The 25,818-nt window shown below is 38.1% G+C and overlaps 1 protein-coding gene across 1 annotated transcript; it reads left to right on the top strand.

The window, feature by feature from the left end:
- The first annotated feature begins 290 nt into the window (after positions 1-290).
- On the top strand, positions 291-24,533 carry SENP2 (SUMO specific peptidase 2). The gene is made up of 17 exons (XM_063306848.1): positions 291-452; positions 1,293-1,348; positions 2,960-3,069; positions 3,840-3,915; positions 4,552-4,627; positions 5,495-5,651; positions 9,438-9,541; positions 10,159-10,226; positions 14,054-14,099; positions 17,016-17,076; positions 18,909-19,073; positions 19,379-19,510; positions 20,321-20,524; positions 20,625-20,704; positions 20,926-21,010; positions 21,708-21,803; positions 23,639-24,533. Exons 1-17 carry the CDS (start codon positions 343-345, stop codon positions 23,699-23,701), a joined length of 1,689 nt encoding a protein of 562 aa, XP_063162918.1. The 5' UTR covers positions 291-342; the 3' UTR covers positions 23,702-24,533.
- The last annotated feature ends 1,285 nt before the right edge of the window (positions 24,534-25,818 follow it).

Below are 25,818 nucleotides of genomic sequence, written 5' to 3'. Positions count from 1 at the left end.
AAGACATGAATTACGTTAAGCCATGGTTTAATCATGACATTTCAAATAATAGCTTAATGCACATAGCCTTCTAAACCACAAATCAGAGTTTGGAAGGCACAATGAGTTATATTCAACCAGAATGTGGTTTGGTTTGGCCTGGCAAGTCATGTTGAGGGTGCCTGATTACTTGCCTGAGGTAAGCGAACGACACTAGTCAACTATCTCCATTGCGCTGACCGAGGGGAACGGTTAAAAAACACCTCTCTTCTTCTCGGTGGTAGGAAGAGGACTTCTCTATTTACTACGCGCCGGTCTGCGATTTGTGACGTAATTCCGGCCCGGCCGTGGAGGCTGAGGCCTATGTACAAATGGGTCTCTGAGACCCTGCGCTCTTGGTTATTCTCCCCTTCCTCTTGTCACCGGGATGTGGAGCCTTCCTTCCCTCGACCGCGGAAGAGACGGTATCACAGGTGAGAGTGCGAAATCACCCCAGGGCTGTAGGCTAGTCTTAGCAATCGCAAAGCTTCCCTGAAAGACGCAAGGGCAAAATGCTTCCGTGATGCTGCCCAGAAAATCTCAGATTTTGATGTGAGTCGAGAGAGACTTAACGTAAGGATCCGAGCGCCTGGATGGTAGCCCAAGCTAGAGTTGAAGTGGGCGTCACATCAGCTCTCTTCAGCCTTGACTTCCTGAGTCTTCCCTTTCCCTCGACCCATTCACTTGTCTTGATATATTTGTTTTGCAGTTAGATCCTTATTTATTACCTCTCCATGACTGGGTTCGGAGAATGGGAAAATTCTGGCTGGATGATGAGGTCCCCAAACAGAGAGTCTGGTAGCACCTTTTCCAGCTAACAATTTAATTAAAAGGCATAAGAGTTTATGAGCTGCGGGTCACTTCATCAGATGCATAGAATTACTAAACTGAGGTAAAATTTAAATTGGGATGAAGTTTGGGGGGAAGGAGGGGAAGACAACATGTTTATGCAGATGCAGGATACACATGAGAGAAATTAGGACAAAGTAATATCACAGCATGTCAACTTGCAGAATGTTATTGCAGATTTCAAAGCAACAGTTTTGGGAAAAAAATTCTTAATGTGATTTAAGCATACATATAAGTTTTCTGCAGAGTACTAATGAATAATTTTAGATTATATAGTGAATTATTATAGATCATATAATGTCAGTTATTGATGTAGAGAATTTTTTTAAAAATAATATGAGCATTTAATTTATAGTTAAGTGAACTAATTCTTTAGTCAGTACTACTGCTCCTTAAACAGTTTTATTTATTTTTTTTCTCCTTAGTTCTCAGTCATATATAGGAGGGCCTGATCAGGAGCAAGCAAAAAGGCAAAAACTTGGTAATGCTTACTCAGTCACTTCTTGTGTTTGTTTTATTTGGGGTAGGTTGTTTTGAAGAATAATTCTTGAGAACTGTCTGTCATGACTGAAGCATAACTTCATAGATATTCGAAACGATTTTATTCTTCCTGGTCCACAGAGATTTAACATATATTTCAAGAGTAAATTGTGATAATTAGAGGATTATGAAAAATGTTTTGAACTAAAATGAATAATTTTCAGCTCACCAAATTTATTCTGATGCTGCCCAACCATTCTGGAAATGTTTTAAGCTCGAAACAATGCTGTTTCAAACTTAGAACATTTCCTGAGTGCTTGGAACAGTGCTGGAACACTTTCGGAAAGGTGAGAGCAACCAGTTTTGAATTCAAAACAAATGGTTTCAATATATTTTGTACAGCCTAATAACTAATTTGTTAACATTTAAAGCCATAAGTAATGGAGGGCTGCTTTATTGCAAGTAAGAAATGTTATTATGCAATCACAGGAAGCTGATACATAATTTGATTGGAACATAAAGCAAATTTATTAAAATAATGTCCATATAAGGAGATGGCCTTGTCCTGTATATGGAAGTGGAACAGCAAAGGAATAAAATATTGAATAGCTATCAAGCAATATAATACAAAAGGCATCTATTGAAGTAACACCAGATGGGAAGAGTAGGATTGGTGCAAGCAAAGCATTCCAAGAAAAGTGAGGTTATATCTCTTTCTCTGAATGTGAACAGCAGGACTTATAAAACTTGTCTTTTTAGAAAAAAACAAGCCTGTTCTAAAACCACACAAGTATCTACTGGTACAAATCCTTACTGAAGGACTTTAACAATAATCGACAGCATCCATTGCTCATGGTTTAATTTTATAATGAATTTTTGAAGATTCCCACAGTTAGGATATCTTTTGTATAACTGCAGGTGGGGTTGATCTAATAAAAGAGATAATAACCACTTCAGTGTTTTGAATCGTTTTGGGAATCTGGTGTTATATATGTACCCCGAATGAATGAGTAAATATCACATTTGAACCAAGATACCCATAAAGACCTTACACCTTGAGTGATCTCTACTAATAGAAAACAAAAACTTTTCCCTTTCAATAATTTGTAGAAGGTTACAATAAAAGAACACGAAGGCAACCTACTTTCATAAATCTATCTCTTTAGCCAATACACCGTTTGTAAACAGAAAAGTGTTAAGTGCTGTCATACCAGATACATCCTTCCACTACTATAAGACAAGTCTTTTATTACTGGAAGGACTCTTACATGGGTGATTGCAGGGGGAGATAGGGGAGACAAATTACACAAAAGCTGCAACTTAAGTCTCTGCATTAGAAATCAGAATGCAAATATGCTGTTGCAGCATTTATATGATGACATCACCCTATGCGTGTGTTCATTTTAGTCTCATAGTTTGCTGCAGACATTGCTGAACTCTTATTACATGAACTTTGGCGAATTTAAGAATAACATTCAGAATAAAATTCATGTACAACATGAATCAAATGAACTCAGAAACGAGTGCTTTTGTTTATAAATGTGATGTTGTTTTGTTTTCAAGGTCAACATTTCTGACTAAATATAATCTTAATATGTTTAACTTTTTCCAGATATTTTTGGTATATTAACTCAAGGAATTGCCAGTCTGATTAAGCTACCATCCCAGTTAACAGCTAAATATCTTCAGGTTGGAGATCAATATGCTGAAGCTACAAAAGAGGTTTGTGTGCCTTTTGAGAAGATAAAAATAAAAAAGTGTATGCATTTGGTGTGCAAATTGTATCCTTGGGTCTGTGATCTTTTGTCTTCTGGAATAGCAACATGATTAAATTAACTTAAGTAGAGAGTGAGTGGAATATATCACTTCCAGAAGTTCAAGTTGACATATATAATACTTTTTCTGCAATTCTCTCCTGTGAAAATAGTTGGGCTGAGAGTTAGTGATAGGCCCAAAGTCACCAAGTGAGCTTCTGTGTCTGGGAATTGACTTCAGGCTAGTGTTGGCAGTCCTAGTGTTACTATCTTAACTACCTCTGCCTTATTTCACAGGTACCTCCTGAGCAAAGTTATCTTCTTCTGTTTCCCCTCACTTCTTCAGAATAAACAGACAAAGCAAGCAAATAGTCTTCTTGCTGGTCCTTAAGATTGAGTATAGAGCTGCTGAATGGAATGCATGAGAAATGCCCAGTGAGTGTGGGAAAAAGCTTTCGTTGTTACGAATTGAACAGAAAAGCAACAGTCTTCTTCCATATGTAATGCCATGCTCTTTTAGACCCTTTAGGTGGCAGCTCAGAGAGGTGTTGGTCTATATTTTTCAGTGAAGCAAGTTTGTTACACTTCTGGAGAATGAATTAGTGGATCTTAATGGGAAAATCCCTAATGCCCTATTAATGGCACCTATACAGTGTATGACAGACAACCTTTTGTGGCTGAGGGCCTTTGTTCATTTGACATGACTGGAGTAACACTAATGTAAATCTTTTCTTCAAGTTTTTTTCAAATGCTTCTGATACCTTGGCTGACAAGCAGATGCAACCTAACTGTGAGATGCAGTTGTGTGACTTTGGTAAGTGAATAGATACCACTGTGGCTGTATTTCAGATCCAGTTATTCTAATGGGTGTATTCATCTTCCTTTGTTATAGTTGTAATTGTTTTTGTTTGTTGTGAAGTACTTAAGTCTTATACAGCATATTATAAATTGGTTTTGAGTAAGAAGAAGTTCATTGTGTTATAATTCCTTTAAGTTAGTCAGTATGAGCCATTGATTTTACTTGGACTAAAGTGTGATTTACCCTTACTCATGCTAGTCCATTATTTGTAGGTATTGGGTCTCTGCTGGGTTTTTTACAGTATTTATGGAGATTTCTTTTACCTCATCCTTCTCATGTGTGTCATGTATGTATTTAGCTTTTCCAGTTCTTCTGTGCCCTAGTATGTGTCTCTTCTGTGTTTGTGTTTAGATCTGTTGATGAAAAGAGCTCTAGAATGCTGCAGTTTCCTTATAAGTCAATTGTTGGCAGATTCAGTGGATTGCTTTGTATAGCCATTCTTAGCCAATACATCTGCCTATGAGGATGAGTTTTGCTGTGCCCTTGATATGGCAGACTTGAATAATTCTTTGGAGTAGACCCATGTAAGATCAAAATGATTACTGTTGTCTGTGGAGTCAGTTGTGGTGAATCTTACTATCTTTTCCATAGATAAAAAAGCAAGTTATGGTACCTGTATTCATCCAGATGTAGCATCTGACTCTCATATTGCTGTGACCTATCTGAGGTAAAACCTTTAATTTTTTCTGGTGGCTAACAGAATTAAATTCTTAGAACACATGGCCGTTACAGTACTCCCTTTTGTAGCTTTTTCTCTGTCTACTCTTATATAAATGATTAGTGTTAAACCTATAGTAATACAAAAATGTGGCATATGATTTCTTTCATTCCTGAAAGTAGTATTGTAGTTTAGAAAACATTTGCAAATCAACCCTGTAAATAATTACATTGAGATTGATAGTAATCTCAAGCATTTTGTACTCATTGCACTGCAATTTTGTTCTCATTTAATGTTAAAGGTGTGATGATTGTTTTAAGAATGAGAAGAAAAATAGAGCTTTCCTAATATGCATCCTTCCTTGGGGTTAACATTTTGTTTATTATGGAGGACTGTGAGGGATTTTGTTGTGAGTAATCATCCCAGAAGTCTTTATTGTAAGTTTCAAGGTACAGTGTTCAATTCAGGATGCAAGGAGAATTAATGCATATTCTCACAAAAGATGTTGTGTTGGACATTGCACCTGTGACATAGCCCTGCCTTGCAGAGAGTTCTTATTTAGGGATGAAGATTAAATACTACAGGAAATTTGCCTGCCTCTAAATTGTATAGAGGTCAGCATCAACTCTTTATACATTTGGCCCTTTAACATTATGTGAATTTAGAAAAATTTTGAAGAATCAGGTTATGCTTTCTCCAGTATTTCTTATGTACAAAATACCAGTAGCTTGAATGATTGTGACTGAAATAATATAAAAAGTATTTTTTGTTTAGCAATCCTAAAATATGTACCTTTTCCAAAATAGTATGTTGTAGCCAAATTGACTTGCAGATTTTAGCAGTATGTTTAATTTTGGTATTATTTTTTTCTACTAGAGATGACTTTAGTTCCAAAAAGAGTAATAAGAAAACTCATAATGTGTTTCAAGAGGATTTGCGGCCATGGAGGCATGCTACTCGCAGACATTCATTAGAATCTTCTGCCTTAGAGACTGGAAGGTATCTAAGGAAGCCTCATTATACAGTGGAAGAGGCAAGTCCACAGATACATAGCAGTTGTATTTTAAATCATATTTCATAGCAGCCTTCAAAATATTTGAATGTGGTGCTTGATTCATTGATGTGAAAACAGTTTGTTTCAGGCAGAATGTATGTTAAAATTTATTGATCTATATTAAGATTCATGGCTTCTATGAATTCCATAACACACTTTGGTCAGTATAGAAACTGGGAGAGTTTATGTAATATTTATTCCATATTAGAATTTTGATTAAAATCAAGACACTTCCACCGCATGTCCAAGCACCAATAAACTGATATTTCTTGCCATGACAGGTACTTCGTACTTTATTTTTGTTGCTTTTGACCACTTGCTTTTGTAAGTGTGTTTTTGTGTGTGTGGTTCAGTTGTTTTGATCTTTGAGAGAAGCTGCTGACATTCTGTTCATGCCTAATAGTGAATCCATAATTATGTTGGCAGTATTAATACCAGAACTCTTACTTAAGTAAATAGTCCAGTTTTATGTTTCATCCTTTAAATGTGTGCTTTTTGTATACATATGTGCACAAACACACTAATACAGAAGCACACAGATATACATACATCTGCTAAATCTTTTTGTCTAAGGCTACGCTAACCAGACCTAAGTGGCTGATACTTTCTTAATGTACTAATTGATTATTGCAATCAATTATTATGTCAAATTTATGCAGCAAGAGGGTATGTTCAGGATCTTTTAACATAATTATGCATTCAGTGTTAAATAATTTTGATTTTATTTATTCATTAGATTTCTATCCCACCTTTATTTTGTGCAACTCAAGGTGGCATGCCTAATGCTCCCTCCTCCTATTTTCCCTGCAACAACCACTGTGTGAGGTGGGCTGGACTGGGAGAGAGTGACTGGCCCAAAATAATTTTTTGTTCTTGCCTAAGGAAATTGATTACTTGCTCAATCAATTCTAGGCATTATTTTCAAGAATCACGAGACACTGGGATTCCATTGGCCATTATACCATTGCCTTTTTCCAGTCTTCTAGCCCAGCCTTTCTCAACTTTTTGATCCTGGAGGAACCCTTGAAATATTTTTCAGGCTTCAGGGAACCCCTGCACATTCAGGTTCAAATACAGGCCAGAGGTTACAAAATTATTATATTCATTTCATGTGTAGGCCTGTATAAATTCATTAACAGTGTTCTTAAACTAAAAATAAAGAATGAAACTTACCTCTTTAATGTGAAGTTGCCCAAATTTGAGATAATTTTTTAAGTAAATCATGATCTCCCAGGGAATCCCTAGTGACCTGTTGCGGAACCATAGGGCCATTCGTTATTGCAATATGCTTTTAGTAACGATTAACTCCTTTTTTCTACTGCTACACTGAACACCCACCATTAGGTCCCCTCCTACTAAAACTCCTGATAGGTGAGGATGTTTAGTAGGTGCTCTCTGGCTGGCCAGATCAGACAGACAGAATCAATATGGGAAAGATGGTCTCCTAGATACCTAGGCCCTGAGCCATATCACTGCAATTCAGCTCCCATAGCAGTGGTGTGGCATAGCAGTATCATCACTAGCCAGTAAGTACATGGGCTTCTACGAGTAGAGCAAGTTATAGTACTTTGGGGCATGAGTGACCATCTTCAGTGGATTCTGTTCCAGATAAGGTCACAACTGGCATACCAACCAAAGCTGGACAAAGGTCCTCCTGGCCTTGACTTCCACCTACTTCTCAAGCAGAGCCATGAGTCCAGGAGAACCCCCAATTGTGAGCTTGCTGTATCTGGGGGAGCACAACCTTCAAGAATAAAAATGCCATAGTCCTAGCATGAGAAGTCTTTTGAATTAATTTATTCAAGTTTTGTTACTCCCCATCTCCCCCAAAAGAGGGATTCTTAATGGCCACTCTGTCTTGCGTGAATTGATTCTTAGCTGTTTTCCCCCCCATCCAGACTCTTGACAGTTGCCAGATACTAGGACAGGATTTATGCATCCCCGATTGGGCTGGGGTAGTAATGTATAACTGGATATCATCACCTCACAGGGTTGTTTTCCCCACAAGAGGATAATTTAATTCCCTCTATACAAGTCTCTCCACGTTTCATCCATGAGAGTGACCATTGCAATTTCCATCTCATGCCCAGGTCTGAAACTAGATTACTGTGGATCCAGATAATCTGTTTCCTCCAGAGCCCTCTATATAATTGCAGTCCCACTGACTACTGTATAGGCTAGATCCAGCTTCCAGTCTTTTCCCTAGCCTCACCAACCAGCCAGAGTTCCAATCCACAGGTGGCAGAGCTGAGATATTTCCTCAAGATTCACAGGCTCGAAACCACCTCAGGTAATCTCAAAAGATGTCACCTCTATCATCTCAATAGATTCCATCCATTCAGTTTCCAGGTTGAAGTGAATGCAAGCAATTTTCATGAAATGTTAGGTCAGACAATCACAATTTATATTTATGGGTTTTTCTGGCCCATCCTTCCCTTAGGGTCCAGGACACTAAGTGCAGCTGGCTAACATTCTGCAGATTCAATAACGGTGAAAAGAAATTTAATATCATCCCATGTCTGTTTCCACTTCTTATTTTCCACCAACATCAGTCCAGGCATCTCTTTGCCTGCTTAATTTCCTGGAGCTCTTTGGAAAACTAGGGAGCTGCACAGGATCAGTGGCTTGAGAGAGGCTGTTTAGACGCAATCCTTCTGCTGGCCTGGTAGCCTTTCTGTTCCAGGGATTAACAAAGGACTCAACATAACTGCCCTCCAGATTTCTGGGAAAACCCCAAGTGTTGTCTGGAACCCCTCCAGATCCATCAGGCTTCTGGAGTAAGCCATCTGAATAAGTCTGTCCTCCTTGCTGGGTCTGGTGGCTCCAGTAACCCCACCGTCATGAGAAAGAGACTGCTAAGAGAATCCGATCCTATCTCATCTGCTGCAGGGGAAAGGCCACTTCTAACGAGTAGGTAGTGATGTAGGTTGGGCCATTGATGATGGGATAAGTCCATAGTTGTTGTGGCTGCCAAACGCTTCTGAACGCTCTTCAAACCCAGGGAGGAGATTAAAATTGCCAGTATTAGTGGTCTGACTGAATTCATAACCACTCCTAGAATAAGATCAGACAGCTTGGGAAAAGGTGCTATCATGTAGTTGGGAGAACAGTACAACAGCAGCATCTCCAGCCTGTCTCTTTGGCCCAGTTTCACAAGTATAACCTCATATCTGCTGCACCTGCGGAATAGTGTTTCTCACAATGCCAAAGGTATTCTGATAGACACCAGCTCCTGTGCCTCGGAGTTGGGACTGATGCAAAATACAGAACTTGGCTGAAGAAATCTCAACAAGGAGGATCCCCCATTCATCCAACTAGGTCTCAGAAACACCTGCCAATTTGCCCTCTCATCCACAATCAAGTCATGGACAGAGAGACCTGCACTCAGAAGCATCAGCCTGAGGTTGGAGTGTCCAGCAATCCAGTTGCCTAGCTCGAGTTGACATTGGTGGGTAGGAAGTAGAGATTGGAACCACATAATTTGGGGTGCCAGTTCTTCTGTTGTTTATCTATGATTTTTTTCCTTTTGTGTGTGTGTGTGTGTTTATCATAAGGGCTAAAACAATTATTTGTAAGCTGATTATTGCAAAGATGTCTGGGTTTTTTTTTATGGGCAGTGTATATAAGAGAATTGATAAAATGCTTTCCCCTGTTTTAGAGGAGGAAATCTCAAGCATAGTACAAAGGAGTATGCTTAAAATACGAATTTTAAGTACAAATTTTATAGTTTTAAGGATAAATAATTGTAATGATCTTTTTTTCTAGGGAGTTCAGAGACTGGAGCAAGAGAAATACAAGGAACTACTTAAGCAAGAAAAAGAAAAGAGTCTTAAAATTCACTCTACTGCTGCAGCAGCAAAATATTATAAGTAAGTTCTTGCAGAAAAATAATATTTAAAGTGAGGAAATGAAACAACAGGCATTGGAAAAGTAATTGGAATTTTGCAGACTGAGTATTGTGAATTAGAAATACCATCCTAAAGTATATAAAGCAAGTACCGGCTGAATTCATATTCAACACTAAACTTAAATCATGGCTAATGAACTAGAATGTCCACTAGGGGGCCTTTTTTTTTTTTTTTACCTTTTATCTTCTTCCTTCACACACATGGAAAAACAAGCCAGGATTCATATTTAAGCTGTTTCCTCTAATGAGTGACCTCTGAACTATGGATAAGTATTTCTAAGCCAGATTTGAAGCTCTTATAAATTCAGACTTGTTTGCAATTATTTCAGTACATGTCATATTAACCCAAGTTAAAGTGTGAAATACTATTTGTTATCTATGTAAAGGTTTTTATCCTTCAAATCTGTGGAATATATATAACCCTATTAATGATTTTTTAAAATGCCAGTATTAAATGTGTTGGTATGCAATATTTAAAATGTAGCTTAAATTCAGTATCATGTTTTACTGTCAACACCTTTTTCCTTTACAAAATATTAATTGTATTCATGGCTGTTCTTTTGAATGCATTGAACAAAGTGACCGAGATTATGCCCCTGGCTCATTAAAGATTGATCCCATCCCTTCATCTGAAATGCCAAGAAATGGTAAGTAATAATAGTGAAAAAATGTACATAGCAACAAGATGAGTTACAATCTGTAAGTGGGATGTGAAATGAAGGATTGGAAACTTTCTAAAAAATGGGTAGTTACTGTAAAAGAAAAAAGTTAAAGTATAATAAAAACACCAGGTGATTGTATACTCTGGTTAAAATATAATTGTACGGTGAGTGGCATATTCACCTTTGTACTTCAGTTATCAGTATTTGTTTTATTTACAACCTTGTCTTGACATTTCACACTGGTAAGCATTTGATGTGTTATAATTCAAGGTCTGTCACTTTCCCTTGTTAGTTTACAAAGGTGATCTCCAATTGTTGTATCTTCAATACTTCCACAGTATTTTCCCTCATACTGCAGAATAACTTGGAAGCCTCACAATAAGCATTTACTTTAGTTGATATATTCTAGTAGATTAAGGTAATTTACCTAGATAAGATTAATCACCTAATCCAAATGATCTCAACATCTTTGAGTTCTCAACACCAAACTCAATTATCTTATTTGCTAGATTTTTTTTATGCTACCTTTTCTTCAAGAACTGAAGATGCAATCCATTCTTCCATTTCCCCCACAATTGCTACCCAATGAAGTAGGTGGGGCTGAAAGGCAGCGTTTTGCCCAGTCATCTAGTGAGGATCCAAACCCATAATCAGCATCTTAACTGCTACACCACACTGGTTTATTCTATCTGTAAAGATGCCCTTTCTGCATCTAAAATAACTCTTCTGTCTTCTTAACTGCATCACAGGGCAGATTCAGTTTGGAAGAGGTGTTTTGGAAAGCATGCAAGTGTGAATCCAGCATCTATCTGTAGCTCATTAAAGCAACTGCATTTTTTCAGGATTGACTAGCTGCTGAGAGGGAGGTACTTCCATGTATTCCAATACCTTTTCCAAATCAAATCCAAAGCATTGCACAATTCTACTGCGTCGTAATAGTATCAAGCATCATATAAACTTTCAAAAAAAGTAACATTTCCTTCAAGTCAAGCTCAATTCCTGATAACTTCATAGACGCATCCATGCAATTTTCATAGTAAAAGTACATGTGGTCTGACATTGCTTCCTCTGGGGATACTTTTTTCACTTCCCAGTCTGGCCTACAGCCCTGGTTGATGCTAATAGTCTCCCTGCTTTGACTACTTTTTCTAAGAGAACGAATAAGAAATGAGGTATATCTACTTTTAGTTTGAAGTAGGCAACATGATTCCTATGGACATAGCTGCCTGCAGACATTGTTTTTGACACTCAACAGGTTTATGCCTCATCTGATTAGAATTTTTTTAGATTCCTTTAATTTTAAAAAAAGGAAAAGTTAATGTCAATACAGGTAGTTCTCAGCCTATGAACGTTCATTCAACGACTGTTCAGAGTTATGATGGTGCTGAACAAATGGTGATTATGACCAGTCCTTGGAGTTCCAGCTGGCCAAGCACCCACATGATTGTGATCTGGGTGCTTGGCAACTGGTTTGCACTTATGACAGGTTGCAGTGTCCTGTGATCACAGGATCGCAATTTGCAACTTTCCCTGCCGGCTTCCCCAGAAAGTCAGTGGGAAAGCAGGGAAGTTTACAAGTTGCTGGGATGAGTCTCCCCACCTGTGCACCCTCTCACAGCCTCTCTGTGCTTGTGCTGGCCACTCACACACCTCTGCACACACTCCCTGACCTGTGCTGTGCCTGTCACACACCCTGTGCACCTCCCTGACTTGCGCCTTCCCTCTCACGCACCCCCTCTCACCCTTGCGCACTCTCCCTGACCCCCACATCACTCTGCACCCACTTGCTCCCTCCCCCACCCAGCAGCAGCCACTTACCCATCTGCCGGCCTGGGATTTGCAATTTCCTTCTGGCTTCCCATTAACATTGGCTGTGGGAAGCCGGCAGGAAGTTGCCTTGCCTAATGACCGTGGGATTTGGTTAATGATGGCAACTGGGACTGCAGGATTGCTATTGCTAAGCAATGTGGTTGTGCTTTACAACCTCATTGCTTAGCAATGGAAATTGCTGTCCCAATTATAAGTCGAGGACTACCTGTAATGTATTTGTGCCCCGTAGGCATTCTTTAAAATAAGAGTGGAGGGTGACTGCACCACAGTGATGTGTTCTGAAGTGTATATACTTGCCTAGAAAAAAAGGCAAACGTACGATGAGGTGGTAGAGTGTACTTAGCTACCAGATCTGGGGCTAGACAGAGTGGTGGAAAGGATGCTCATTAGTTTGCCTTTCGTGAGAGCCAGTGTGGCGAAGGGATTGGACTAGGAGCAGGGAGGCACGGCTTCTAATTGTAATGATTGCCTATTCTAAAACATTATCAGACTCACAGGCTACAGATACATTGAAACAGTGAACATGACACTAATCCTCCCTGGACCAGGGAAGCTCACTGGGTGACTTTGGGCCAGTTGTTCCCTCTCATTCTATTCTAACCTTCCTTACAGGGTGGTTGTTGCAGGGAAAAATAGGAGGAGGGAACATAATGTACATCATCTTGATCGCCTATACAAAAGGCAGGTTATGAATCAAATGAATAAATAAAGTGGGAGTTTTGCTGTTGACCACATTTATCATTCTAATGTGCTATCAAAATTTAAAATGTGCCCACTAGCCCCAGAAGGTAGTTTATTCCTGTTGGAAATGGGTCAAATATGTGAAAAGTTTTATTGACAATATATTTTGATACCTAGGTAATCCTGATTATTTAAGTAAGAAAGATAAATTCCTTTTTTTTTCTTTCTAAAAGGTCTTGTTTCAGTTCTTAGTAATTTGCCTAGAAAAGAAGGCTTTTTAAAGAAGTATTTGGTTATTGACACAACCCATTCCCTATAAACAGGAAGCAATTTTAACTTGTTTGATCTGCTGATAATAAAAAACCCTGCTGAGAATAAAGGAATAGGCAGGAAGTATTGGAGGCAATATATTGGAGGAAGAGAGCTGTGCTAGTCGTGGTGGCTAAAAAATAGGAGTCTGGTGGGACCTTTTCAAACTAATAGACATAAGCTTCAGTGAGCTTTGTTGCATCTGATGAAATGAGCTGTAGTTCAAAAAAGTATATGCCTTTTAATAAAATTGGTTAGTCTGAAAAAGTGCTACCATACTCCTGATTTTTGGTACTATTTTAAAATATAAAACTTAATTCTGAGGAATTTTTAATATTAAAGCGCATCTGTCATACAAGTTTATGCACTTTTGTATATGTGCATCTATATGTCAGAAGCCATCACCCAAAAAGAACTAAGAAGGCCTGTAAGATGTTATTACAAAGGTAATTTATCTCTCATCTGCACATAACAATTATTCTCTCTTATATGCACAAATCGATCTCACTCACATTCCAGCAGAAAGAAAGAAAGAAAAGAAAGAAAGAATAGAAGTAAGGAAAGGGAGGAGGTGGCTGCATTGAGAAGAAGATAATGTACTGGATGGAAATGAGGCAAAAGGAAGAGGAAAGTGGGCTTGAGAAGTCCTGTTTGTAACTAAGCAGCCCCTCTTCAACAAGGTCTCTTCTTCAAGCATCCCAGCTTTTCAACAGCAGTATCTGCAATCATTTGCACTTCCTGCCCATTCCTTTATTCTCAGCAGGGTTTTTTTATTATCAGCAGATCAAACAAGTTAAAATTGCTTCCTGTTTATGGGGAATGGGTTGTATCAATAACCAAATACTTCTTTAAAAAGCCTTCTTTTCTAGGCAAATTACTAAGAACTGAAAATATATCAGTAAAACGTGTGTGACAGCCAACACACCTTTAAAATATCACTAATATGTAGGGAAGGCAACTGAATTACATTTATTATATGCTTTTTTTTTAAGGAGTCAAAAACTTTGGTCCCTTGGGCTCTAAAAAAGATGTGAGCAGGTAGGTGAAAGTCCATTGATTTATAATTTGTGGTTTTAAGAGTAGGTTAGAACCTAGAAAATATTTGTGTATCAGGTTTCATTTTTCTACTTTTCTCCAGGCTAGTGCCTATTAGCATAAAGTGTCATAATTGGGAGAGCAAAGCACCGACATCTAAATAGTTGTGAGCTATTGTTAGAATTTATTCTATATATCTCTCAAGTTACCTTTTTCTCTCTGCCATGAGCATTTGTGCTATAAGAGATAGAGACATACTGGTTCAGAGTGAAGCAAATTTGGAATTGGGTGTAACATATTAGCTTTAGTAGATACTTACAATATTTATTATTTATTATTCAAATTTAATTACCGCCCATCTCCCCCAAAAGAGGGACTCTGGGCAGTTTACAATAAAATCAAACTCCAATCAGAAATGTTAAAATCTCATAAAACCAGACCCATTACAATTATTATAAAATGCAATAAATAAAGATCAAATCCAAGAGGGTGTAAAATTCCAAGCTGGTGGGAGGGCCCCTAGGGTGTGAGCCACCCCCAAGAATGGTTACCCACTTTCCCTCTCCAGGTGAGATGGCAGAACCAAGTCTTCAGGGCCTTCCGGAAGGTCAGGAGTGAAGGGGCCTGCCTCACCTCCGGGGGCAAGATGTTCCAGAGGGTAGGGGCCACTGCAGAGAAGGCCCGTTTCCTGGATCCCGCCAGATGAAATTCTCTTACGGATGGGGTCCGCGACATGCCCTCTCTGGATGATCGGGTGGGGCGGGCCAATGTAATGGGGATGAGACGGTCCTTCAGGTAACCTGGCCCCATGCCGTGTAGGGCTTTAAAGGTGATAACCAACACCTTGAATTGGACCTGGAAGCAAACTGGCATCCAGTGCAGCTCGCGCAGCAAAGATGTTATATGTGCCGACCTAGGGGCACCCAAAATGGCTGGCGCGGCTGCATTCTGGACCAGCTGAAGCTTCCGGATACTCTTCAAGGGTAGCCCCATGTAGAGCGCGTTGCAGTAGTCTATAATATATATTATACTATTTGGAGAGACAGATTAAATGAAGAGCTAGTTAATATTTTTTCTGTATTTTGAAAATATAGTGGATGTAATATAATTTTTCAGCATTTCATTTGGCAGTGCTGTTCTGGAGCTCCTCCAGTCAAACATACACAGTAATGAGAGAAAGCTATCCTGTAGTACTGTGACTTACAATGAGATCTGAGCTTTATCTGAGTCCTGTTCATAGATAAAGAGATTCTAGTTAAACAAACAACACAAAAACAGTGTTCTGAATTACAACTTTATTGAACACTTTGTTTTTATTAGAAAAAGTATATAAAGTTTTACATTAGGTAACTGGTGACACTTTCTTTAGCAGTGCTGACTTCCACCCAGCATTTTCTGTCCCCATTAATCAGTCCTGCACATCAGCACAGAGGGATTTTGGCCCGTTCTTCCATACAGAACTGCCTCAACTCATTGATACCTTGGGCTTTCTTGCATGAACTATTTGCTTCTGATCATGCCGTGACATTTCTGTTGGGTTAAGGCTAGGGCTTTGTTTCAGCCAACTCAAAACACAGAATTCTTCTACTTTAGCCATTCTATTATAGATGTACTTGTTCTGTTTAGGATCATTGTTGTGCAGAATGAGCCCAATTCATTTAAAATTCAGCTCACAGGCAGATACCCTGACATCCTCCAGTAGAATTTGCTACTAACTTATATTGTTCCCTCAATGAATCCATTGTTCTCTCAATGATTGCAGGCTGTCTGGGTCCTGAGGCTGCAAAGCAGCCACAAACCATACTGCTGTGCTTCAGAATTGGAATTAAGTTCTTTTGTTGGAATGCAGAGTTTGGTTCTCTCCTAATATAATATTTCTCTTTAATGCATAAAACTTCGACTTTCTACTCATCTAACCACATTGTTCCAATAGCCTGCTGGATCATCCAGGTGGTCCTTTGCAAACTTAAGATGGGCAGCAATGTGCTTTCTGATAGCAATAATTTCCTCCTTGATATTCTCCCATAAGCACCACCTCTTGTTCAGTGTTTTCCTTATGGTGGCCTTATGAACACTGACATCAGACAATGCAGGAGTGGCCTGTAGATCCTTTGCTATTACCCTGGCATTCTTTGCAACCTTCTGGAATATTATATGCCTTGCTCTTGGGGTGAATTTTGTTGGACAACCACTCCTGGGAAGAATAACAGTGGTGTTGCATCTTCTCCATTTTTACACTTTTCTGCCTGACCATTGATTGAAATTTTGTAACCCTCCCAGTCTGATGGGCATTGTCAACTCTTTTTCCAAGTTCTGTGAGGTCTCTCTTGATCAAGACATCATTCTGCAAACCTATGTCATGAACGGCAGACTCCATTGGTGGCAACCAAAGTGTTTAAAAAGAAAATGAATATTGGCATAGTGTGTTTAGTAGATCATAATATGGTATCATGTTTTTGGTCTTTAATCAGAATTTCTTTATGTAATAATACAATTTAGATGAAAGTATGATCTTATTTATAGATCACAGTGCTGCAGGATCACAGATAGTTCTGATGTGTTAACAGACTTTCTCTCATCACTGTACTACTTAAAATGGTTAGATATTTTAAATTTTGAACCAAACTTTTAATCCTAAATCCTTTTTTACTTGGCTTAGTGGTTTTTCTAATCCTTCAGTAGATAACATGTTTGTGTGAAAGGATGAGCCATTGATTTTATTTTATATTTTATGTAGAAACAGCAAATAATCTAGTTCTGCTTCATTCTTTCTCCTCCACTGTTCCACTATAATTAATAGGGTTATGCTATAGGAATGTATTAGCTTAGCTTGTACAATTCTTTCTGATAAGAAAAGTGTTTTCCCTTTCTACCTTTGGAATATTCCCAGTAACCTCTTTCTCTCCATGTTTCTATCAGATCAATAACAGTAGCAAAAAGAACAACCGGACATGAAAAGGTATTAGAACAGAAAAAGGAGGTGAGACCTGAAGCTTTTGTCTTTTCTCTTTTGCACATTATTAATATATTTTTAGAATTCAAATTTTTTAGTCAACATAGTGTAATTAAAATAGTTACAAGAAATAAAATGCATCACAATGATGCTGCTTTATGATATACTAGAATGCCGTCATCAGTTTTCAAATACCATTCTGGATGTTCTTCTGAAAATTTTCAACCAGGTGTTACTTTTCTTTCATTTCAGAATCCTGATTTTTCCATTTTAGTCCTTTTCCTAACTGTATTGATAATGAGCCCATAGAATAGAAAGCTAGCAGTCTCAAATCTCCTCTCTCAGAAGTCCACTGGGTCTTCTCAGCCTGGCCCTCTCTTCTGTTTTGGGATGGTGGCTTGGTTGATCCTGTTGCCATCACCTGCTTTCTAAAGCAGCCTCATTTGGTATCCTAGCCCCTACCCCTAGTGTGTCAGAGGGATAGGGCTATTATCACACCCTGGGCTGCTTTGTTACTGATTTAAAGGTAAATATACAAGAAACAAAAGCCCTTTTTGCCCTCCTTGGGAAATAATGTCATCAGAGAGTAAAAAAGTCAAAATTAGTTAAAAAGATGAAGAATCCTTCTTAACTTTAAATATTAAACTGCAAATATTAACTTTGAAAAAGATAAATTACAGAGCTCCCAAATCACAACAATACTACTGACAATTTAAGTGAAAAAGAACTGTTCCCCCCAAAATTCAGCACTCTGGGTAGATTCCAAGATGCAACTGGTCTGCTATATAATGAGACGAGATAAAAGAGTTCCAAATTAATATTACTAATTTCAAGAAAATCCTACAGAGGATTCCCCCCCCCCCAGGATCCTGTTTTAAGTATAAAGAAAAGCAATTCTGTGTGTAGAATAGTGCAGAAATGGCCTTGAAGAAGGAATTCAGTTACTGTTATGTAAACAGCAGCTTAGCCCAAATAGAGAGGATGGAAGGAGGAAAAAAAATCAAGATTGCCCTAGCTTGATTCTCTTTAGTATAGGAGGAGACAGAGAGAATCTCTGTTAAGCTGGGAAATGAGTTTTGTAGGTTCAGGATGGTTTAAAGTGTGTGTTGTCGGGTGTGGGGGGGAAAGGGGAGAATGAAAAGGAAACAAATAGGAGGAGACTATAGCTCAGTGACATGAATTTCATTATTTGCATGTAGAAGATTTCAAGTTTGGTCCCTGATGTATTCCAGTTTAAAAAATCAAATATGAAAGTGATGTAGAAGATCATGACTCAGACCCTGGAACTTTACTGTTAGAATGGGCAATATTGGACCAGATGAACAGTCTGTTATAAGGTAGATTCCTGCGTTCAACTCTGCTAAAACCTTCCATGCTGTTGCCTGTAGAGCTAGAGAACTAATCGCCAGCCCCAAACCTGAGCATTTTATTGTTTTGAGTCAGGTAGCTGGGCATATTCCAGGAGTGGAAAAGGAAGGAACAAATCCTTCAACTTTTCTTCTTTCCTGAAAGTTAACCACATAGGGCAGAAGAAGAGTTAAGCCTTCTTTTTATCCTATGTCCCAACCTCAGGAAACCATAAACTCATTACTTCTCTCCCTCCTTTTTTAAAATCTAGTTTATAAGCCAAAACTCTTATAAGCCTCAAGAGTTCAGTGCATGAAAAGACATTAGTATCTCAACTGAATGATCCTGTTTTTCTCCCAGTCTGATTGGAAAGGAATTTGCTTGTTTACTGTTATAAAGATGCTTTTGAAGGCACTGGGATTCTTTGTCTTTTGAATGTTTCATTTCCATGAACAATCCAATTACAGACTTTGATGATATAGTTTCTTCTTTTTTTTCCATTTGCTTTACAGAGCTTAAAGCAGCCTTTGATGGGAAATGATCTATCAGACGAAGTATCACTTAGATTAAGCCTGGTCCAGAAAGAATCGTCATGCAGAACGCGTTCTCTGGTTGAGATAAGAGAAAAGTATCTGAGTTTGGACAAGGCTACAGAGTGCCTCCCTGACTTTACCGAGGTACGCATTATGGGACTAGGCTTACTTGAAATCAGCTCCAGATATGGTTCTGTCTTAATTGTCCCCAGAATAGGTATGTAACTTATTTTAAGAAATAACCGTTCAAATTAGATTGTGTCCAAACTGTTATTTTCAGTATGGTATACTGCAAATAAGATGTTTGTGTTTGCTCATTTTTTTCTTTACAAGATAAAACAACCTGAATATGTTGTTTCTACCCTTGCCTCACTTCCCCAGAATGAATAAGTTTTGTTTTGTCAGGTATTAACTGCTTATGAACTTCATAGTATAAAATGTTCTTCCAGGATATGGAAAAAGAGATAGCAAATGCTCTGAGCTATGGTCAAGATGATGAAATTTTGACTAGTGCCTTCAAGCTGAATATTACACGTGGAGACATTCAAACACTAAGAAACCAGCAGTGGCTCAATGATGTGGTAAAATAGATGTTCTCATTATTAGTTAAAGTTTCATTAGTCCTTTGTTGTAGAAACAGCTGTAATGTCCTATCACAGGGATGGGAAACTTCTGATCTGCAGGCTTAATTTGGCCCATCAGGCCAGTACATCTGGCTTGCAAAATGTTGAGTGAAGCCATCTTGATCCCTTTCTGCTTATAATTTCCTTCAGAAGAGATAGATGGAAAGGGAGCAAAGTACCATTTCATCTAGTTCATGACAATTTGTCCAGTGGGCATCTTCTTCCTCAATGCGCCAAAAATGTGTTCCTTCTTTAAGCTTGTTTCATGATATTACCCAGGGCAGATGGGAGCTGGAGCTGGCCCCTGGACTGGATCCAGTTCCCTTTTTTGTCTTATAAGTTTGTCCTGAATTGTAACGTCATGAGCTTCTTGTATGTCTCAGAGGTAATTCTCATTTAGTGACCACAGTTGGGACCGGCAATTCGGTCATTAAGTGAAGCTGTCGCTAAGGGAAACTGACTGTGCTTGTGATCTTACTTCAGCTTTCCTTTGCTTTACAGACCTGCAAAGGTCATAAATGAGAGGATTGGTTGTAAAGTTACTTTTTCATCACTGTTGTAACTGTGAATGGTTGTAAAAAGCCAGTCGCTAAATGAGGACTACCTGTATACAACTTAGGCTTTGTAGGAATATCTGTATTCTTGAAAAATAGCCCTGAGAACGAATTGCTTTTTATTAGTACATTTGTATTTGAAGCTGTAGGGGTATGTGTGTGTGGGTGTGTGTTTCTTCCTCCCTCTCATCTCCTCTCTTCTCTGTGTTTATAGGTCATTAACTTCTATATGAATCTTCTGGTTGAGAGAAATAAAATGCCAGGATTTCCAGTACTTTATGCTTTCAGTACTTTCTTCTATTCCAAGCTAAGTTCTACAGGCTATAATGCAGTAAAAAGATGGACCAAGGAAGTTGACTTATTCCAGTATGACATAATCTTGGTGCCTATTCATATCAGAGTACATTGGGCATTAGTGGTAAATACATTTTGGCTTTTCTGAATGTATTCTTTGGGTGGGGTGGATATAATGTGGTGGTTGCCTGTCAGCATCTCTTAAAGTCTTCATTTTCTTGTAGGTTATAGATTTGAGGAGAAAAACTATCAAATATTTTGATTCAATGGGACAAAATGGCAACAGGATCTGTATGAGATTGCGGTAAGTAGATATCTGGTAGTACAAAAAAGTATCCTTTTTTACTTTTTTTAGTTGATTGATAAAATGAACCACTGCTTCTGTTGACTTCCGTAAACTTTGGATGGATAGTTTTTCACCTTCTGTATTAAAAATACATCATGCAAAACATTATTAGCTCTGAAGAGTGATGATCTGATTCTTAGGAAAATGTTACCTTTGTTTGTTATGATTTTATTGAACAGACAATATCTGCAAGAGGAAAGTAAAGCCAAGAAAAAACTGGATATTAATGTTTCGTCTTGGACACTTTACAGTATGAAGCCTCATGTATGTGCAACTGTTGTATTTTTCGTTTCTACTATGCATGTCAAGTTCTGTAAAATGGTCAATTCAACAAGGTTCAGTTATTAATTTAGGAATAAATGTTTTAGTCTTCACCCATCCCAATTTCCCTTCTACATTTACTTCAGTGCTTCAGTTGTGGCTTCTTCAAACCACAGCTTCCTTGTTGCACATGAAATGGGTCTGTGGTTTAAAAAACAACACATATTAAGGCACTTTGAGGTATGTGAGGATGTTGTTGGGCAAGAGAGGCTGTGCAGGTCTGATTTACTAAATCATGGATTCTTAACCAGAATTACTATATAGACCTGATTTAAGTGCAAAATATGGAAGCAAGGAAGTTCTATTTAAATGGGCATTTGTGTAGTTTCTGAATCTCCAGCATAAACCTGTGCTCATTTATTAAAAATAAAATGCTATCTTGAACTAATTCAATTTGGCAAAGGGTTCTAAAACTTCAAGTGATATACGTGGCTGAGATTGTCCACCTTTAGGAATTTTTTGTTCCTTAAAGTATGGATTGTTGTCTAATTCTTTTGAAATGTAACAAGCAATTTCGATGCCTGTTTGGTTGATGATCTATTGCTGTATTATAACCTCTTAGGACTCAATGATCTGTAATTTAAATAAAACAAGAAGTTAATAGGTCTTCCTGCATATTCCCTCTTCTCCTCAATCTTAGGAAATTCCGCAGCAATTAAACGGCAGTGACTGTGGAATATTTACTTGCAAGTTTGCAGACTTTATCTCTAGGGATAAACCCATTGCATTTACACAGGTGAGTTGAAATGCTTCAGGAAATAACTTTCTTTTCTTCCTGCTCTGCCTCTTGAGATAGGTGTTTATTCATTACTAGTGCTGTGATAGAAACAGTAGGTTGATTATTACCATCCCTTTCTTGAAGAAGATGCTCAAGCTTGGAATTGCTAATTACTTTCAAGCATTTTTAGATTCAGCTGATCATCTGGATTCCTCTTTGGGACTAGTTTTGGGATAGAAACTACTTTGGCTTCCCTTTTGTGAGGAGATGACAAACGTCACGCTATTGGCTTTTTTGAATTACACTTTGGTTTTGATACCAGGAAGCATGATATCCTGAATCAGCTATTAGTTTTTTTAAAACTGTCACAATCAAGGAACTCTTGGTGGTTTACAATCTTAATAAAACGTCTATAGTATTAATAATTTTATATAACAATAGTAATTAAAACATGAATAAGATTGTAAAACAAGCAATTAAAAAACAATAAAAATAGTAGGTGACATCTGTAAGTCTTAAAAAGTGCTGTTTTTAATAATTTCCTGAAGCTTAGCAAGATAGGAGCTGATTGGATTTCAGACAGCAGGCTGTCCATAGCATCAGCACCATCATATGAAAACAGGGACCTCCATTCCCCTAGTCTCCCAGAAAACGACTGCTAATTGATTTTCTTGGGAGCTCTGCATTCGGCAGATTGATATTGAGTGGAGAAGGACCTTGGTGCCAAACTGTAAGGCTTTAAAGGTGAAATCAGCACTTTGAATTGTGCACAAGTGTTAATTGGAAGCCATTGAAAGTCCCAGAGCACAAATGTAATGTGTTCATGTTGGTAAGTACCTGCCAACAGCTGTGCCACTGGTCATGTTATCAGTATGTAGATGATATTATCTGTTTTACTTAATCTGAGAGAGGCAGAAGGTATCCTGTATTGAGCAAGTTAAGATTAGGTGAGGGCTAGAAACTAAAGCTTAGTCGGTATAGTAAGGAGGCAGTAATCTAAAGATGGTTTATTTGCCTAGTTGAGTGGTGCTTAACCTGTTCAGGGGGTGGGAGAAGTTAAAATTTCCTCCAAAATTCAGGTGTGCAGCTTGGAATACTCCTGGATTCTGTGTTATCACTGAAGGTACAAATTGCTTCAGTGATTAGGAGCTCCTGTTATCAGCTTTGGTTAATATACCAGTTGCCACCTATATCTGGAGAGGGGGAACAAGCCCATGTTCTAGTTGGAACATTGTGATGTGTTGCATGCAAGGGTTACCTCTTGAAAGCAGTTTGGGATCTTCAGAGGCCAGAACAGAGATCAATAACAGGCATTGACTGCTACAGTCATGTGATGCTAGTACCTTAATAGTTGCACCAGCTACCAATCTTTTCCAGCCCAATACAAATGTTGGCTTTGACTTTTAGATATTTAGATACTGACTTGAGGCCATTATCTAAATGACTGTCTCTTCCCTAGTACCTATCTAGACTGAATGAATGTTAGAGAGAACTTTCTAAGCTGGGCCATGCATTCTGTGAATGCACTCTCCAAAGTAGCCTTGCTTAATGCACATATTTCTAGTGCTAGGCAAAATAATTTCTCCTAGGTATTTAACAATTTAGTCTCAATAATTTATAGAAATAGAACTTTACTGGTTTGTGTCAAATAGCTATTTTTATATCGTTTGTAGTCTATATCCTGGGCTGGTAGATTCTCATTTTTAATGTTTATTCTGGCTTTTATGTGCGTGTATGCTTTGTCAGTTACTGAGAGAACATTTGTTATTAAGGAAAGTAAAAATAAAATAAAGATGACAGCGTGTTTGCTAAATGGAAGTGTCAAATATGTTAAGACAGTTTTCTTTTTGCAGTTTCATATGCCTTATTATCGAAAAAAAATGGTATGGGAGATTCTTCATCAGCAACTGCTATGACGCCAGACCTCTGCTATGGGCCCATGCGCATAGAACATCATCTGATTATACAGTTGATTTGTATCCATCTAAAGGCAAAGGTTCAAAGTACTCTCTTGGCAGAGCTCCATTTCAGAGGTGGGAGTTATCTAGAGGTATAGTAGAAGCTCTTGGTTCTTGAAGCTCTCCATCCAATGAAAAAAAGTATGGAACGCAGGAATCTGGCAGTTTGCTTATTACAAGTGAAGGAGTATTTTTAATGGGACTGATGCTGAGTTTTGGATGAGTAGTGACCTATGTGACATGAAAAAGAAATATATATTTTGCTGTTTTCCAAAGAGCGGTAGGTTGTCTATGATTGCGATGCCCTGATCTGGATTCAAACTTAGTACTGCTTAAAAGTAATCCAATTGTAGTTGTAGCGATTTATCCCATTAATTTTAACTGGTCTACTCAAAGCAAGATACAATTTAGACTCACCCTTTGATTCCAAGCAAGTAGCATGCCATGAGCTTTATTTTTGAAGTTTTATTGTATACTTTTGTCAGGGCATTTCGTTTGGAAGACTGGTTGGGGAGACTGTATTTTGCAAGGCAGTGAAAGGAGTGTGTGAACCTATAGTATGCTTCTGAGGCTATATTTTCATAAAACTGGATCTTAGTGATATTTAAAAATGGAAAATTCACTTTGATTTGTAACAAATCCATAGTAAAAGCCCTAGGTGGGAATTAGTCTTTATTTAAAAATTACAATGTTGTATGAGACTATTTATTTGTATTCTTGTGTGTGTTGGACATGTGTTGGAATTCCAAGATAGTTGAACTAAAATGGAAATAAATATCAGTAAATCTGATTTAAATTGATGTGACTTTCATTCACCCCGTTTAGAGAGTTTGAGGTGGTAGGGAAGGAATTAGATTAAAATAATTTGTATATGGGCAGAAGTGAAATAAATATTTTTCAACTGTGTTACTATATGCTGCAATGTAATATTATGGGTGAGAAAAACTAATGATTTTCTGTTTCACAATGCCTATCTTGATGTCTTCATTACTATCAAGCTTTTTAGATTAAATGTTAATGGTTTGTGGTTTGAGTACAGTACATGCTAAAAACCTATTATCATCTGCCTTCCAATACACTTCTATATAAGAGGTTAGGCACAAGGTTGTGCTACTCGAGAGCTGAGCCAGAGAAAAACATGAAGTCCTATGCCACAAAAAAAGGAAGCTTTCTTGTAATAAACAGCTGGTCATGAAATTATGCTGCAATACCTACAATTTCGGTGCCGTTATTCAGCCCTATTTTCAGAGCCTGATCACAGCAAACTTTTTGCAAAGAATAGTACAGTAATTATTGCTGCTATGCATTGTTTTGCAAAGTAGTATCACAGTTGCTCAGTTGTTCTATTATTCTGTGTATAGTATTTCACCTCACTTGCCTTATTATACAATACAGTGGACAATCAGAAAGTGCTGTTAAAATTGAAGCCCTGACTTCTGTTAAAAAGAGATGTGATAATGCAGATATGTTTACAGGAGGTAATTTTATTGTAAAGCAGCTGTGTCCCGTGCAGAATTAAGCCTCTTACTGTAGAATACATCTGGAATGGAATCTGCGATGGTTTGTGGGCTGCTGGTAGAGATATATGAATGTAAATTACATTTAAAAACTGTGTATGTAAATCCTTCATACTTATGCATTGATCTTTTAAGTCCACTGAAGGTATTTAGAGGAGCCATTCCTTGGCTGCTGTCGTCTGTCAGTCTCTCTGGAAATAAATTCCACTGGGGTGATTAGCAGTGGCTGATCAGTGCTGAATTGTGCCGGCTCTTCTGAAGTAGCTTGACTATTGGATTTAACAGTGTAAATTATACATAATCTAGATGTTTGGAAATAACCTGATGGCATTTCTAGAAAGGATAGGTCAAAAGCTGTGCTCCCAAACAAGGAGATATTTAACAGCAGACACTGTCATTTACTGTGAAAGGGCTTATTCACAGAGCCTGATGGGAGGAAAGTACGTTGATGTTAAAATCATTGCCACCGCTGTAACTCTTACCTTGCCTCAGGATCAATCCCAGAAGAGTAGCTGCCGTACATGTAGGTAGTAGTTAACCCCTGCAGCAGACAGGAGA

The sequence above is a fragment of the Candoia aspera genome, chromosome 6, assembly GCF_035149785.1.
Source record: "Candoia aspera isolate rCanAsp1 chromosome 6, rCanAsp1.hap2, whole genome shotgun sequence".
Taxonomy (NCBI): Eukaryota; Metazoa; Chordata; class Lepidosauria; order Squamata; family Boidae; genus Candoia; species Candoia aspera.
The sequence above is the reverse complement of the archived record's forward strand: the minus strand, read 5'-3'. Positions and strand labels throughout refer to the sequence as shown.